The sequence below is a fragment of the Sus scrofa genome, chromosome X (genome assembly GCF_000003025.6).
Source record: "Sus scrofa isolate TJ Tabasco breed Duroc chromosome X, Sscrofa11.1, whole genome shotgun sequence".
Classification (NCBI taxonomy): Eukaryota; Metazoa; Chordata; class Mammalia; order Artiodactyla; family Suidae; genus Sus; species Sus scrofa.
Window position 1 is genome coordinate 17,722,971 of NC_010461.5, and position 16,473 is coordinate 17,739,443.

At 35.0% G+C, this 16,473-nt stretch overlaps 1 protein-coding gene across 12 annotated transcripts in view; it reads left to right on the forward strand.

Moving 5' to 3' along the window:
* CNKSR2 (connector enhancer of kinase suppressor of Ras 2) overlaps positions 1-16,473 on the forward strand; it is a 276,921-nt gene that overhangs the window by 161,857 nt on the left and 98,591 nt on the right. For 6 of the 12 annotated variants that reach the window (XM_021080286.1, XM_021080289.1, XM_021080292.1 and 3 more), the window contains 2 exons: positions 4,214-4,425; positions 6,419-6,463. In XM_021080286.1, the coding sequence (XP_020935945.1) occupies positions 4,214-4,425; positions 6,419-6,463 (257 nt within the window). The remainder of the gene's footprint in view (positions 1-4,213; positions 4,426-6,418; positions 6,464-16,473) is intronic. The other 6 variants (XM_021080290.1, XM_021080287.1, XM_021080297.1 and 3 more) reach the window with 1 other exon arrangement.

Below are 16,473 nucleotides of genomic sequence, written 5' to 3' on the forward strand. Positions count from 1 at the left end.
TTCTTTTAGATATGATAGTACTGACATTTTATGATCTAAATGCCACATGACCTCATGGCATGTCTGCAAATACTGTGTTGTCATCTAGTAATAAAACTACAATCAATTTTATAAACATTTTAGGTCTTATTTTCAAGAATTGTGGTTGTTGAGAACCTGGTTTTTGAGAAAATATAATTTACTAAGCTGGCATTTCACAAATCTTTCTAATATATAATTTATAGTCTTATGTTAAATTTACAATCAAATATACAAATTTATCTACTATCCTAGACAAATACAAGTTGCATTTTAATTCTATTCAGACCTTTAGAATACTCCTGCATGAGGAGCAATAAAAGCATGTGTGTTTCAAATAGGAAATGACTCTTTTTTGGCTTGTTTTCATTTTAATTGGAAAGATTTTGATTTCATTGCAAATGATTATTTAAAAGACCTTATCCTTCAGAGGGCTTCATACAGATAAACATCAGAAAATTATTTTTAGCAAATCTCTGCAGTTTTTTAATGTTCTTTCCTTGTCTCTTGGTTAGGGAGGAACTTGTAGTAAAGAGAATATTTCCCAGACAGAAAGTATTTAAAATATACTTCAGAAGACAAAAGAGTAAAAGGATCCAGTTTTGTCCTCTAAGTGTGCTGCAGGTATATGATTAATATATTGAAGTCAACAAAAAGTTTAAACATGCTATTTAAAAACAAAGGGGAATGTAAGAGGTTGAAGTATCAACATAGTGGTACTTGTTTTGTTAGTATCTTTTGAAAGTGCTACACCTTTCAATAAAATTTATAGTTAGAATATTATCTCTCACTTTAATTGATTTTTAGTCTAGTGTGTAATTTTTAACAGAATATTCTGTATGTATATTGAGTCAAATTATTAGTTATCCAGTCATACAATCATTTGATAATAGCACAGTTAGAAAACACATGTACCAAAGTCCCTTTGTACAACAGCCCCGTATAAATTATCTGCATTTCCAGTTTGACTTGAAGTTATAGTCATAAAACTCTTTACATTTGTCATTCTTTTATACGTACAGCTGTGGCATTTTTTTCCATTTTATCGTTGTGAGGATGGGTGAGGTTCACCGTATGTAACTCAGCTGTATATTCCCTTTTTCCTATTTATGTAGGATAGGCATTTTGATAATAATTTGAATTGAAAATAATAAAAACTTCCGCATCTTAAAATGAAAAATCCTTTAAAAAACAGTAGGTCTAGTTGTCAAATGAGGTAGAATTGTTTTCATGTGATTATAATTCCTTGCACACATTTATTCCAGAAAAAGAATGTGATTGCAAAATGACTGTCTAAAAGAGAAAACACTCATGTATGGAAAGTGAGTGAAATTTGGCCCGTATTTTATTAAATGTCTTATGACTATATACAATCTCATCATCATAGTATATAGTGAATTTTTATACTTATCCAAATTTCTTTTTCTATCATGAAAATCAAGAATTTTAGGTCTTTGCATAACTGTGAAGTTTAAGTACTAATATGCTCTTATCGATGTTACTATGACCTGTTATCATAGATAGTCCACTAAAGCTCTAACTTTTCATCTGTTCCCTTAAATCCTTTTAACAGCAAAAGTGTAGTTTTTTTTTTTTTTTTTGTCTTTTTGCCATGTCTTGGGCCGCTCCCTCGGCATATGGAGGTTCCCAGGCTAGGGGTCTAATCAGAGCTGTAGCTGCCAGCCTACGTCAGAGCCACAGCAACACAGGATCTGAGCCATGTCTGCAACCTACACCACAGCTCACAGCAACGCCGGATCGTCAACCCACTGAGCAAGGGCAGGGACCGAACCCGCAACCTCATGGTTCCTAGTCGGATTGGTTAACCACTGCGCCATGACGGGAACTCCCAAAAGTATAGATTTAATACATAGATGTATAACATTAAGAAGTTTTTTTTAAATTTCACAGCAGAACAGCTTAATGTGTTGAGTTCTACAGGGGCTCAGGCTATGGGGTCACATACACACAGGCACACACACTTACATACACAATGAATGTATCAGTTCATTCTACTGCAAAGTTTGTATTGGGTTTGTACTTTTTAAATTCAACTTTATTGAATGCATTTCATATTGATGTGTCTGAAAATCCTCTTTGTGAATATAAGGCCCATCTTTCATATCATTATAGAGTAAGCAATACCAGCTCTTTCCATTTTCTGCCACAGGGTGTGTCCTTACAAATGGATCTTGGTGAAATAACTAGAGCTGAATCACCCTCTGATTTCAGCTGCATTAACATTCATGTCACAGTCCTGATAGAAACATCTTCCGTTTATAGATAGGCATAACCTAACCTTCCCCAGTGCCCCAAGTTCATTAGCTAAGTTTCCAAGCTAATTGCAGTGTCCTTTTCTTTTTGCTAAAGGACTAACAGTAACAAAAAGTATCAGGCTGTTCCTTCAGCTATCTGAAAATAAAACTGTGCCTGAATTTTATATTTATTTTCTTTGTGTTGTCTAAGGACTAGCTTTCATAGTTACAATTTGGTAATAAGCAATACTTTTATTTAAAAAAATAAAAGAGCGACAGCTTGCTGATTCAGTCAGTCTTGAGAATATTATTTATTACTTTCTACATAGTTCAAATAATAGGAATATAGTTCTCTTCACTGGGACAAACCCAACCTAGACATTTGCATACCAATACAGAAGTAGAGTATACTATAGTATGAAAGTGTAGTATTTTTGCTGAACTAAAACTCATATTTTAGAACTGACATTAGATTTATAAGCTCATTACCATCTCATAATACTTAATATGTCAATTAACATTTTGTTATTTTTATCTGTCTTAAAATAATTCAGTTTATTCCGTGGATTTAAGATTTCAGTTTTGGCACTTAAAAATTTAATTTTTATCTGATTTGATAGTGTTCATGGCACTATTTAGGGTAGAGCCGGAAACAGTTAAGAACTGGGAAGAAATAAAATTAATGATCCACAAGGGAAGAAACACTGCATTTACATTCATAGTCGTGTTTTAGAATATGAGCTTTTCTAACAAAAATTTCAGAGCTAGTCAGTGCAATTATCATAAAGTTCATTTTAACTAATTTTAAATGGAGTATTTCTACCAAAATACCATTTATTATGGGCCCAATTACCTGGGCTTTTTGAGTGATACTATGTATTAGTCAATAGTTTTAGGGATCCCATAAGTTATTAGAGATTTTTCTCTTGGGAATCCTATCAGAGGAGTCCAGATTTGTCTCTTTGGAATCCTACCAAAGGAGTTTCCTTCGTGGCTCAATGGTTAATGAACCCGACTAGGATCCATGAGGATGTGGGTTTGATCCCTGGCCTCACTTGGTGGGTTAAGTATCCGGCGTTGCCATGAGCTGTGGTGTAGGTCGCAGACATGGCTGGGATCCCATGTTGCTGTGGCTGTGGCCTGGGAACTTCCATATGCTGTGGGTGTGGCCCAAAAAAGCAAAAAAAAAAAAAAAATCAACTTCCCATCATCTTAAATCCCACTTGTAAACTCTATATATGATCAGGTTTCTCCACCCTCTCTCCATAAGAAATGTTGCTAATGTGTAATGAAATGTCTGTTTAGAATGAGTTCTATGAATACATGTTTGTTACTATTAAATGAGATACATACAGTTTAAATACAGAGAGTAAGCCTTTTAATTAAGGCTTAATTTAAATTAATAACAAACTTCGAAATTCTTACAATACCAGTTTATAGAGTGCTAACTTGGCTCTTAAGGTCAAAGTACCCTCACAGAGGGGGTAGTTCCTAAATACATCTTTGTTCTTAAGCAGTGCAGATATTACTGTGAATCAATTAGGTGAACTGGCAGAAGGCTGTTTTGTTAGCATTGTTAACATTATACCTATTGTCTTATGCACTAAAAATAATTTATGTGCTAAGATGATTTCTTTTATAACATAGTGTGGTGAACATGGTCTAGAGCAGAAGATATGAGATCCATGGCCCTCATGTCTAGCTGTGTCATTTATTACCTCTGTAACTTTTAGTCAAGTCATTTAACCTCTGTGAGCCTTGGCCTTTTTTTTTTTTTTCAAAATAGGAATAATTTTAAGTTGCCCTATAAACCTCAAAGAAAGTTTGGAAAGATCAGAAGACATATTATATGGAAAAGATATTATTACTATTTTACACCCTCTCTGCCATTTTACCACCCTAACATTTTCCTACATCCTTCTCCTTTACTCTTTCTTTAGAGATGAAAAGGGAAACCTTCCTTGTGAAGACCTCAGAGGACATATGGTGGGCAAGCCAGTGCATAAGGGATCTGAATCACCGAATTCATTTCTGGATCAGGAATATCGCAAAAGATTTAATATTGTCGAGGAAGATACTGTCTTGTATTGTTATGAATATGAAAAAGGAAGATCAAGTAGTCAAGGAAGACGAGAAAGCACCCCAACTTATGGTAAGAGTTCTTCTCTTACATTGACATAAGAGCATATGTCTGATAAAAGAATCTCAATTGCTTTTCCTAGGCTTTTGGGTTGTGAAAATTATGTGATAGCTTTTGATCTTTATAATTGATCTGTGTCATGTGCTTCCAAGTGGAATCTCAACAATATGAAGCATGTTAAAATTTTTCTAGATTTTTCAAAGATAATCAAGAACAGTAAAAGCATTTTTAGCTCATTAATGATTTATGGAAACCTTTTTGAATCACCTGTAATTTTTTGTGTATCAGGTGTTGCCAAATTGGAATAGTTCAGAATAGCTCAAGGGTTTTTTTTCCCTTCTTTTAAAAAAATGAATACTTACAATTAACATGACTTGTTGAAAATAAAATTTCCTTATTTCTCAGGTATTAAAAAATCTTTAGATGGACTTTTCTGGATAAAATCTTTTGTCACCTTTTTTTTATGAGAAGCTGCAAATTTTGAACGGATTTTAAATAGAAAGGACATACTGTATTTAAAGCAAAGATGGGAGTTCTCGCTGTGGCTCAGTGGTAATGAACCTGACTAGTATCCGTGAGGTCCCGGGTTCGATCCCTAGCCCCACTTGGTGAGTTAAGGATCCAGTGTTGCCATGAGCTGTGGTGTAGATCGCAGACTCAGCTCGGATCTGGCATTGCTGTGGCTGTGGCGTAGGCTGGCAGCTGCAGCTCTGATTTGATCCCTAGCCTAGGAACTTCCATATGCCGAGGGTTCAGCCCTTAAAAAAAAGGAAAAAAAAAAAAAAAAAAAAAGCAGAGATGGGCATAGAGTTAACCATGTCACAAGATTTTTTATCTTTGACTCCTGTTTTTTCCTTGCATGACCAAGAAAGTAACCCAGTTACAAATACATAAAATTGATATAATGTAGCTGAAAGATTTGCAGATAAAGTTGCCTAAAGTTTAAGTAGTAAAGAAGAATGAATGGATTTAATTGGAATTCCTTCCTTTCCGGTTTTGGAAATGATCCTTGCTGGTTAGTCCAGATTTGATCAGTGGGTGCTGAGCAGAGGGAAAGTTGTTTTTAACTTTCTCTTTCCACCTGCCTCCCTTAATTTGTCCACCTTGGCCCTATGCCTCCCTCTGTGGTCCCAAACAATTGATCTTCACATACCTTGTTATTCACACTTTATTTCCTTATATCTCTTTGGTAATAATTATGTATGGAAAGTTTTGCCCAAGATGATCCTAAATAATAAGAACCACATGTATCCTACTTTGTGTTATTCTCCGTACCTGTGCTATAGTATCATAAGAATAAGTAATAATGTCTTTTAGCATAGCCCCTCAGTTGTACTACTCTGGTGGCACTCATTTTGAACTGTCATAAGTTGAAGATATTTGCACCTTTGCTTTTCTCCGCTATTATATTATAAGGCTCTGTAGTATAGAGGCTTGCCATCTTTGTTATCCCTGCCCCTGCCACCTCACATAAGATTTTTATTTTTGTTCATTCAGTCCACAAATATGTTTTGACAACCTATTATTGGATAGGCATTAATGTGTATCAGCTTTTTTTTTATGTTCCAGAATTTCTTGGATATTTTCCACTTGTATTGAAGTAGATAGGAATGTTAATTGAAGGGGAAATTATAGGCACTAGATGAAGTTGATTATTAATAGCTTTATACAAAATAGTTTACTAGGGTCTTACTGAAATGGCTATGAATTGTTAGTTTCTTCAGACCACAGCTTAAAGCACCTAGTGCTATCATGTACCACAAATCATATTTCTTCCAATAAAATAGAACACTATTTAAATTTTAGAAAATGTTGATGTCTTATAGGTACTTGATATATCTTTATAATAACTTAGGATAAAAGAAATGTATATATGCTTAAAAGAGGGATAAGGAAGTAAAAATGGTTCTTTTACTTTTGATGCTGAAAGGTTTTTTTTTTTTAAAAAAAAAAAAAACTTTTGAACCTGAAATACAGTCTGAACCTTCACTAATGATACTTACAGATACTTCAGTGGAGATTCCCTGGCACGACTTGAAGGTTGTTCCAGGTAACTAGTAATTTAATGTATTTATCTTTTTAAAATCAGATCTTAAATAATAAAACCTACCTGTCACATACATTCATTTGTGACCATAATTTTCCTAAAGATTAATTCATCTGTTAACTCATTCAGCTAATATTTGTTGTGTACATAAAGTCAACCAGGTTCTGGGGATGCAAAAATGAATAAAACACAGATCCTCCCTGGAAGGCAGATATAACCCAGAGGGAAAAAACAGAGAAGCGGTTCAAAGTATGAATGAAGTGCTGCAGTAGCTTGTGGATGAAGCCTCAGAGTCTTCCTGGGAAGTCACATAAATCAAAGTGACATTTATACTTTTTTAAGTGATGAATAGTCATCATCCAAGGTTTCTAAAGGCTAGTTATTGCCACCATATACCTGACACCTTCTCAAACCTGGATCTGAGATCTAAGGGTTTATATAAATCTCCCAGCCCAGGCACTAAAGGCCCCTAATACTAGTGACTTCAAACCTTAATAAGTAATAATGGATGACAACATCTTTATTTAACCTATGAAATAATCCCATTACATGGACCCCCAAAGTGTTCTCTCGGATTTAAAAGTAATGATAACTGGAGTTCCCATCGTGGCTCAGTGGAAACGAAACTAACTAGCATCCATGAGGATGCAGGTTCGCTCCCTGTCTTCACTCAGTGGGTTAAGTATCCAGCATTGCCTTGAGCTGTGGTGTGGGTCACAGATGCAGCTTGGGTCCCGCGTTGCTGTGGCTGTGGCTGTGGCCTAGACCGGCAGCTACAGCTCCGATTTGACCCCTAGCCTGGGAAATTCCATATGATGTGGGCACGGCCCTAAAATGACCAAAACTAAAATAAAATAAAAATATAAGGCATTAACCCATGGAATCCTCGCAACAACCCTGTGAGGTTGATATCAATAGAATCCTTACTTTACAGATGGATTAAATAACTTGCACAGCTAGTAAGTAGTAGAGCTGTGATTACATACGCTTGGATATTTAGGTACTAGCTAACTAAATACTGTGAGAATAATTTGCTAAATTATAGGCAAGTTATTTCCAAAAATTTCATGACTCCTTCCAAATTCAAGCATTTGATTTCAGGCAAGCAGCACTAGGTCTGATTTTGTTCTTTGATATGTTTTGTGTTTTTTGGCACTATAATAGACATACGCTAACATAGACATGACCCTTAGGAAAAGATGACTAAAATTGAGGGGTATAGTTAGCAACAATGAGTTATGTCCTTTTTAAATCCTAGAGAATAAAATAAGCCTTACTTTCCTAAAAAGATAAACAAGAATGATTTCTAGAAGCACTGATACAGTAGAGGAAGCAACCTAGATTAATGACTGCTAGCGTTGACTTTATCATCAGCCCTACTTGGTAATCCTGTTGGCCATCTGATTACTTCAGTGTGACCTTAGAAATGTTACTCTAGGCCTCAGTTTTCTCATTTATTAAATGAAGGTGATATATGCCTCATAGACTTTTTTGTGAGAATTTAATGACAACACACTGTAAATTGCCTAGAAAGTGCCCAGTAGATGCTAGGCATTTTTTTCACTTGTCATTATTGCCTGGAGTCTTTAATGTTGCTAAGAGAATAGATCTTGGTGTTTTCACCACAAAAAAATAGGATAACTATTTGAGATGAAAGATATGTTAAATAGCTTGATCATGGTAATAATCATTTCACAATGTATACACATAATATCAAATCATGATGTTGTACACCTTAACTATATACAATTTTTATTTGTCCGTTATACCTCAGTAAAGCTGGAGGCAGGGAGAAGCAATAAAAGAACTGCAGTATCTCAATTGGTAAAAAACTCATAGTATCAGCCATTTAAAATTCTTTGCAGAATAAGATGGGGTAGATAAACAGAGAGTTCAGAAAAATATAAACCATAATGTGAAAACAAAGGAGGGGAAAGGATAGCATTAAATTACTTTAACTATTTGGTCTCATCTGCTCATGCTTCAAAGGCAAAGGTTCAAATTTGATGAGATCAGTTGCTTGGCAACTTTTCAGAATAATATTTCCCACCAGCTTCCCTTTTCACCGTTCATAGACTCCTTGCCCTTGCTGTTCCATCACAGCACATTTCTATGCATAGAAACCTGCTAAAAGGTAGGCACAGGTGGCTGAGTCCCTTTGTGGTTGTGAGTGGTCGTATTTTATAAAAATAGGAAGAACATGTATTTTTTACAATAATATTATAGAATAGTACGAGTTTGAAGGAAGTCAGATCTTTTCTGATTTATTGAAAATCTAGAATCTCACAAAAAGCACATGAATGAATGCAAGACTATCATTTTACAAGTGCTCCTAATAAATGTTATTTGTACATACTGTGCATTGAGAGAAATTAATTTCTGTAGCAGTATACCTGAATACTTTCCACTTGAGTAACTAGGACAAAAGAAAACCAAAGACTATGTCCCTTTTATCCACAAGAGTAGCAAATGGCTTGAAGTGACTTAGAATAGCACGATGAAGGACCTATGGGCAGTGATACTGTAAACTGAGTAAGGTTATGATCTCTAGGTTCCAGGGTCTCATCATATTTCAGCATCACCTTTCTTTGTCTTACAACTTCTTTCTATCTTTTCAGCAATTAAATTGTAGTTAATAGCAATATTTCAAAGATTTGTTAAAGGTATACACAATACATTCACACTTCTTTATTTCTAAATGCAAGCTTCTTCTCTTTCCTCCGATTTTTAAATATAAATTATCTTCCTTATTGGGTAAAAGTTCAGCTGACATCTGCTATGCTCGAGAAAAAAGAAAATGGATTCTAAGCATAAGAAATTTCTGTGTTTAAGTACAACGTACTACTTCCAAAGCAGAACTGACCATAGAAATAGAAATGAGTGAATCAAAAATGTAGAAATATGAGATATGTACTATACTCATAGGAATCCTTATTCCTTTGGACTTATTACATTGCACAAAGACTCCATGTTAGTTAGCCTCACAAAACAATTTTGAATATTAAGCTGATGTGGATAAGGGACCATGTAACTGATGGAAAAGTAGTTCAGCAATATAGTGGCATATAAATAGAAAATAGTCTGTTCCTAATGTAAAAATTAGAGTAATCACCTAGGGAAGGCATGCTTCTGTAATTTGTATAATTTTACTGATAGAAATAGCAGAGTGTGAGTTTTGAGGTCAGATAGACCTGAATTTGGTGCCAAGGCTTGGCCTTTAATAACTGATTGACTTTGAACTTGAGCCTTAGCCTCTCTGTGCTTTTGTTTCCTTATCTGTAAGATGGGATAGCAATACTGATAGTGTTTTTACAGGGATTAAATGTGACAACGTACATCAAGTACTTAGCACTGATCTTGCCTCATGGAAAGCACTCAAGAAATGGTGCCTAAATGGCATAATAAATTACTACTGCTCATCAATAAAAATGTACCAAAGATTGTCATGTGCTGATGGATCACATTAACACTTCCTCCTTTCCTATGAAAGGACTTAGTAAAGAACAAAAAAATTGGAAGTATTCCCTTGGTTTGGTCTCTCTACCTACCTAATAACCAGCCATTAAATCATACCAATTAAAAGAAATATAGAATTTGCTTGAAAACTGGTTTTGAAAAGTAGAAAGAAGAGCATTCATGTAGCTTATAACACTAGAAACCAAAGGATAGAGAAAATAATATGTGAAATAAATTCAGTAGTTGGAGACTTTCAAAGAAATGAAACCTGGCAAGAGAAGATTGCGCTGAAAGAATTGAAGGTGCTAGGTAATAGATAAAACAGTAAAATTAAGAAAAAGTAACTTTTAATAAAGTTCCAGGATATTAATGTATGGATAAAATGGAGGGGTTACCAAACTAAATCAACGAAGCAGATTCAACTATTAGAGGGAAAAAAACACTCTTCAAATGAATTAACAGAAAGATATGAACTAGGTGAATTAGTGCTTCCCTTAAAGACAAAATTGGAAAGCCATGAATAGAAACCATCAGACTCAGAGATTCTCAACTGAGGTCAGCATTGCCCCCTAGGGGACAATTGGCAATTTCTGGGGACATCTGTAGTTGTCATAAATGGGGGTAGAGTCGAGGCCCAGGATACTACTAAATATTGTACAACAAATAGGACAGCCCCCAACAATAATGATCCAGTCTAAAATGTCCTAGCTAAATTAAGGAGAATCACTTGCAGACAAATTGAATACAGAAGCAGATATTTATGACTAGAAAAGTCAAAGAGCCCTTGTATGACACCGGGCCGATTGCTTTTTATTCTTTCTTTTTTTTTTTTTTAATGGAATGAATCTGGAAAATTATTGCTCTGGAAAGAGAGACCTGCATTTAATCCCACTTAGCTGGGCAGAAGTTGTATAATGCTGTGAGTATCTGAGATGACTTACTGTACAATAGGAAACCTAAGCATGACATCCCCTGAAGCAGGAGGGTACCCATTGCCCCTAGATGAAATCAGAATGCATTTTCCCCCATGGGAAAAAGATGCAGTAAATGGCAGCTAGGTGAAATTTAAATAAAGTGGTTACTGTCAGCTTTCAAATCACAATTTGGCTTAAGTTATCTAGCATTTTCCTAAGTGTGTTCTTCAGATCACTAGTTCTGAAAGAGAATCTTTGTAAAAGAAAGTAGTTATGTAGTTAACTAAGATTAAGAAGTTCTGCATATTTTATCCCCCTTTTGGAGATTAATAAGTGCACATTAGCATAGTAAAGGCCTTGAAAATCTTGTCGAATTGGGATTAGCTCATTGTTTCCCAAATGTATTTGTACATCTTTTTTGGTTTTGGTCACAAAATACTTATTAATCCTCCCAATGGAACTAACATTTGATGGAGTATATTTTGGAAAAAGCTGAAAAAGACTTACAGCTCCTCTAAAAGATCCCTATACCAATGATAAAAATTTCTTTGTTTTAAATTACAAAAAGCTGACTTACATGATAAGAATTTAGAAAAGCCTCTATTCTTAAGTTGTAGCTTGCCCCAGCAGACAGCTTATTGAATGTCATCTTCATTTTTTATCTTGGAGAAAAGCCATTTTCTAGAGTAAATCTTATTTGTGATAAAAGTCCAAACTAAAGTAATAAGTACTAACTGGAAAGATCAGTGCATCGTGTTCTATATTCCAGGCTCCTCAGAATTACTGGTATCACTGCAAAACAATTTGCTAGAAATCATGGAGGAAATAGATCCCTGGGGATAAAAAATGTCAAGTGTTACATCCAATTTTGTTAAAAGAGAGATGACTAGAAATTATACACTGATTATCTTAATGACTGGAGACATGAGAGCAAATAATTAAAATTAAATACAGCCATGTAAAAGTATACCTATGACAAGCTAGCATTGCTTAATAAGTAACACATCATGTCAAACCAATTTATTTTCCAGCTTTGTTTAGGGATGGACAACAAATCCCTTACATCTACAGTTTATGTTCTAATCCTCCATTAGTTTTTTCCTAGCCTTTAAGAATTTTCTACAAGAATTGCAAACTAACTAGGAGGATACTTTTTTTAAAAGCAGTAATCATACATGTAGTGAATTATTTTTGAAAAAAAAATGAATCGAATTTTTTTATAATGCAATGGACTTGAATTCATCACTGAGGCACTGTGATGTAGTGAAAAGAGTACTGGGATAGAAGTTGAAAGTCTATATTCCAGGGCTGATTCCAACACTGATTATCAGTGCAGTCCTCAGAAATTAACTTGGGTGTGTGTGAAGTTTTTCATCTCTACCTTTCTTGATAGCTTTGCTGACTCATGATCCAAAGAGAAAAATATATGAAAGGAATTATAAAGTTATTATAAGATGTCATTTTGTTTCTTTTAAATGAGGTCTTTGATATTGTCTTTTTGGCATTTCATAAGAAAGGGTGACTGTCTTCCATATGTTGATAAGATTTTCAAGACACTGCTTTAGTGAGATTTAAAAAAAATAGTTTGGTTTAATTTGTAGTTATTTAACTTGAAAATAGAATGTTTTTAATCAGATAATATTTACATGCTCACATCATCTTTCTTTCTCCCAACTGTATTGCTAAGCACAGCAGGGGGCAAAAGAATTTAGCATAGCTCTTTTTTTTTTTTTGACCCACCAGAGCAGAGCCTTCAGAGGAGAAGGCAGAACTCTTTTGCCACTTAGACAGTATTCAAACCATCTGAATCTTTCCCAGTCCTCCCACACCCTTCTAGTGTGGAAGAATTGTTTATATGCATAGTGGCAGCATTTCAACTAAAATAACCTGTCTTTCTGAACTCCAGTGTGTACAGCACATTTGCTCTCTTGGTAGAATGTAATTTGGTTCAAAATATAATTAGCCTTGGAATCAAGTGTTAAAAATTCCCTATAATTTTTGATGCAGTTCATAATTTTCTCCTTCAACAATTTTTATGTTACTCTCCATTTAAAGTCTAGATCACTTTTAGGAAGCAATAGGAAAAATCACAAACAAGATGTAGCTTATTCTTTGAAATGAGATTTTAATTGTTTTTGTTCTCCGTTAGTGCAACTGAAAAGGTTTCAAGTTAATAATCTTTGGGTTTGTATTTGATTTATTTTATTATAAGGCATTAAAGCCAGTACTTAAAGAATCATCACACTGTGGTGTTTACAAGCCATTTTTTCCCAAGCTCTCTTATCCAGAAATGAAGTTTTAAAAATATGGCCTTAGAGATCAAAGTGCCCATTCTTACTTACTTTATTAGATCCAGATATGTTGCCTTTATCCTTAAGAAATTACTGACTTTCCATTTACTTCAGTTTTACTCCTCTCTAAATGTGTGATTCTGTACCTTAAATAACCTCGGGATGTTTTCCTAGAAATGCAGTCAACCATCTGAAAGTAATTTTTCTGTCTGGTATGTGGGGAGTTTGATGGGGGTATGTGGCATGCTTATAGCTTAACATTCCTTACTGCACTCATTTTCATCAAAATATTGGCTAAAATATTCAGAACAGATGTGTATATGTGTATGTGTATATATATATATATTTTTTTTCCTCCTTAGACTTTAGAGAAAGCTGCTTTTGTGAGCATAAAATGGTATGTGAGATGTAAGGAGAAATTTCTCAGCCTTTTTTTCTTTCCAACTCTTCAATGTAATAGCGAAGATTACTTATCGGGTGCTGTTTATCACCCTGAAACTTAATGATTTTAACATATTGGGGACAGAGTTTAAAAAGATGGGAATACAATTGAAACAGACAGCAAGTCACTAGTGTTTCAACAGATATCATGGATCGCTTAATATGGGAATGTAATTTTTAGATAAGAAATCAGGAGACAAGACTTCTAGTTCTGACTTGATTAACAAACAGCTCTGTAAGGCTCAGCTTTTTAAAACAATGAAAGGGATTGGTCAGGTTCTTTAGATGGAAGCAAGGAAGGGGGAGGGGTGGAGATGGGAAGGGAAAGTGAGTGGAAGAGGAAAAGGGAGAGGGAGCGGAACAGAAAGTTGATAGGAAGGAAGGGGAAGGAAACTTTGAAAATAAAAACTAAGGGTATATCTTGGATTCTTTTTGATTCAGTATCTGAGGAAGGTCCCCTGTTTACTTTCTTAACAAGTAATCAGTCAACAAATATTGAGCTGTTACTATGTTTAAGGCACTGTATTAAGTGCTAGAAATACCATGCTAAGCAACAGAGAAATTTTTGTTCCCTCCTGAAATTTACATTCTAGAATGGGGGCAGAATTCATGGAACTAATTTAATAAATACTTATTTGATTAAAACTGGCATGCCATGAAAAAAACTACAAGAGAAAGTAAAAACAAATACAGAGAAATCCAACCTAGAAGAGAGACTATCCCTGAGGAAATGACATTTTTGCTTGGCTCTGAAGGATGCATGTAAGTTTTGGAAGAGAAGAGGAGACAAAAACCATAGGAAGATAGAATCCTGGATGCCGAATGAAGCAAGTGTTTCAAGAAGGAAGTAATCCTCTGTGTTAAATGTTTCAGATAGATCAGAAAAGTCAGGGTTCTGAAAATTGTCTGTTGGCTTTAGCAACATGGAAGTACTGGTGGCCTTGACAGTAATAGTTTTGGTGGAGTTGAGGGGGCAAAAGTTCAATTGGAGGAGGTTCGAGAGAGAAAAGGAGATTCCACATGTAAGTGAGATGGTACAGTATTTGTTTTTTCGTGTCTGGCTTATTTCACTTAGCATAATGTCCTTCAGTTTCATCCATGTCATCACAGATGGCAAGATTTCCTTCTTTTTATGGCTGAGTAATATTCCATTGTATACATAAACCACATCTTCTTTATCCATTCCTCTGATGATCATCACTTGGGTTGTTTTCACATCTTAGCTATTGTGAACAATGCTACAGTGAACATGGAAGTGCAGATATCTCGAGATAATGATTTAATTTCCCAGAAGTAGGGTTGCTGGATACTGTGGAAATCCTATTTTTAATTTTTTGAAGACGCTCTAATGTTTTCCTTTATATACTTGAAATCCGCTAAGAGAATAGATCTTAAGTGTTCTTATACCCATACACAGATTGTAACTATGTGAGGTGAAAGATGTGGTAACTTGATTGTGATTATTTCACAGTATATGTAGATATATGTATATATCTGTGTGTGTATATATCACATTCCACACCTTAAATAATCATGCTCTACAACCTTAATGTGTAACATTTTGTCAATCATACTTCAGTAAAGCCAGGGCAGAAAAAAGAGGAGGAGAGAAATTGGAGACTGAGAATAGAAATGAGACTTTAGGAGTTTTTCTGTAAAGGGGACCAGGGAAATTAAGTGGTAGCTGGGTGGCTATTTGTTGGTGAAGAGAGGGGTGGTTTTTTTAAGACTGGAGAAATTAACAGCATATTTGTATGCTAATGGGAATCATTGGGTAGAAAGGGAAAAACATTGATGCTACAGGAGAAAGTAATGAAGGATTGCACAAGAGATGCTCTTGAGTAAGAAAGAAGGAGTAGGATCTGGTGAACAACCCAGTAATTTGTGATCTCTCTAATGTCTAGTATCCCTTCACCGAAGCATTCAAGAGAAATTTAATAAATACCCACTCTGGGTCAGAATCTTTGCCAGGAACTTTCATAACAAAGATATATAATCCCTAATTCCTGCCAAAAAGTAGAAAAACCTATAAACAGACGAATACAATATAGTATAATTAAAGATTGCATATACCAAAGGCACTAGGAAAGTGCTAAGGGAGCCCAGGAGAGTGAATACTTAACTCTGCCAAAGAGCATTGCAGCATTTGTAACAGCACTGAAAGTGCTTTATTCTCTAAGGAAAAAGTTGGTTTATTATCAAGCAATCCTGTACACTAGTATTAAAACATAGCACTTTCATATTAAAACAGTATTAGATCATTATAAAGAACTCCATAATTGTCAACATGCTTTTTTTTCTTAGTAGAAAAGGTTTATTACAAAAGGATATAACTCAGGAATAGCCAGATGGAAGAGATGCATAGGGCAAGGCATGGGGGAAGGGCTTGGAGCTTGCATGCCCCACCTAGGCACACCACTCTCCTGGAATATCCACCTGTTCACCAGCCTGGAAGCTCCCCAAACCCTATCCTTTTTGGTTTTTAGGGAAGCTTCATTGCATGGGCACAATTTGATTAAATAATTGGTCCTTGGTGATTAAACTCAATCTCCAGCCCCTCTCCTGTCTCTCGAAGTTGTGGGGTAGGACTGAAAGTTCCAACCCTCTAATCACATGGCTGGTTCTTCTGGCAACCTACCAATTAAATTGGGACATTACCCAATGCCCTTGTTTCCAACAGTACATTCCAGTCCTACCCCATCTGGCTGAAGTTACTGCTCTTCTGAATTATCTACTTATTGTTTCTTTGATTTTTAAAATAGTTTTTATTAAATTGTATATGTCCCTTATAATATGCTGTTTGATTTAGCTTGTTCCTGGATTTTCTAAAACTTCTATCTGCTGGCACTCAGGGTTTTTTTTTTTTTTTTTTTTTTTTTTTAGATTTACGTGGTCATTATTTTATTATTTT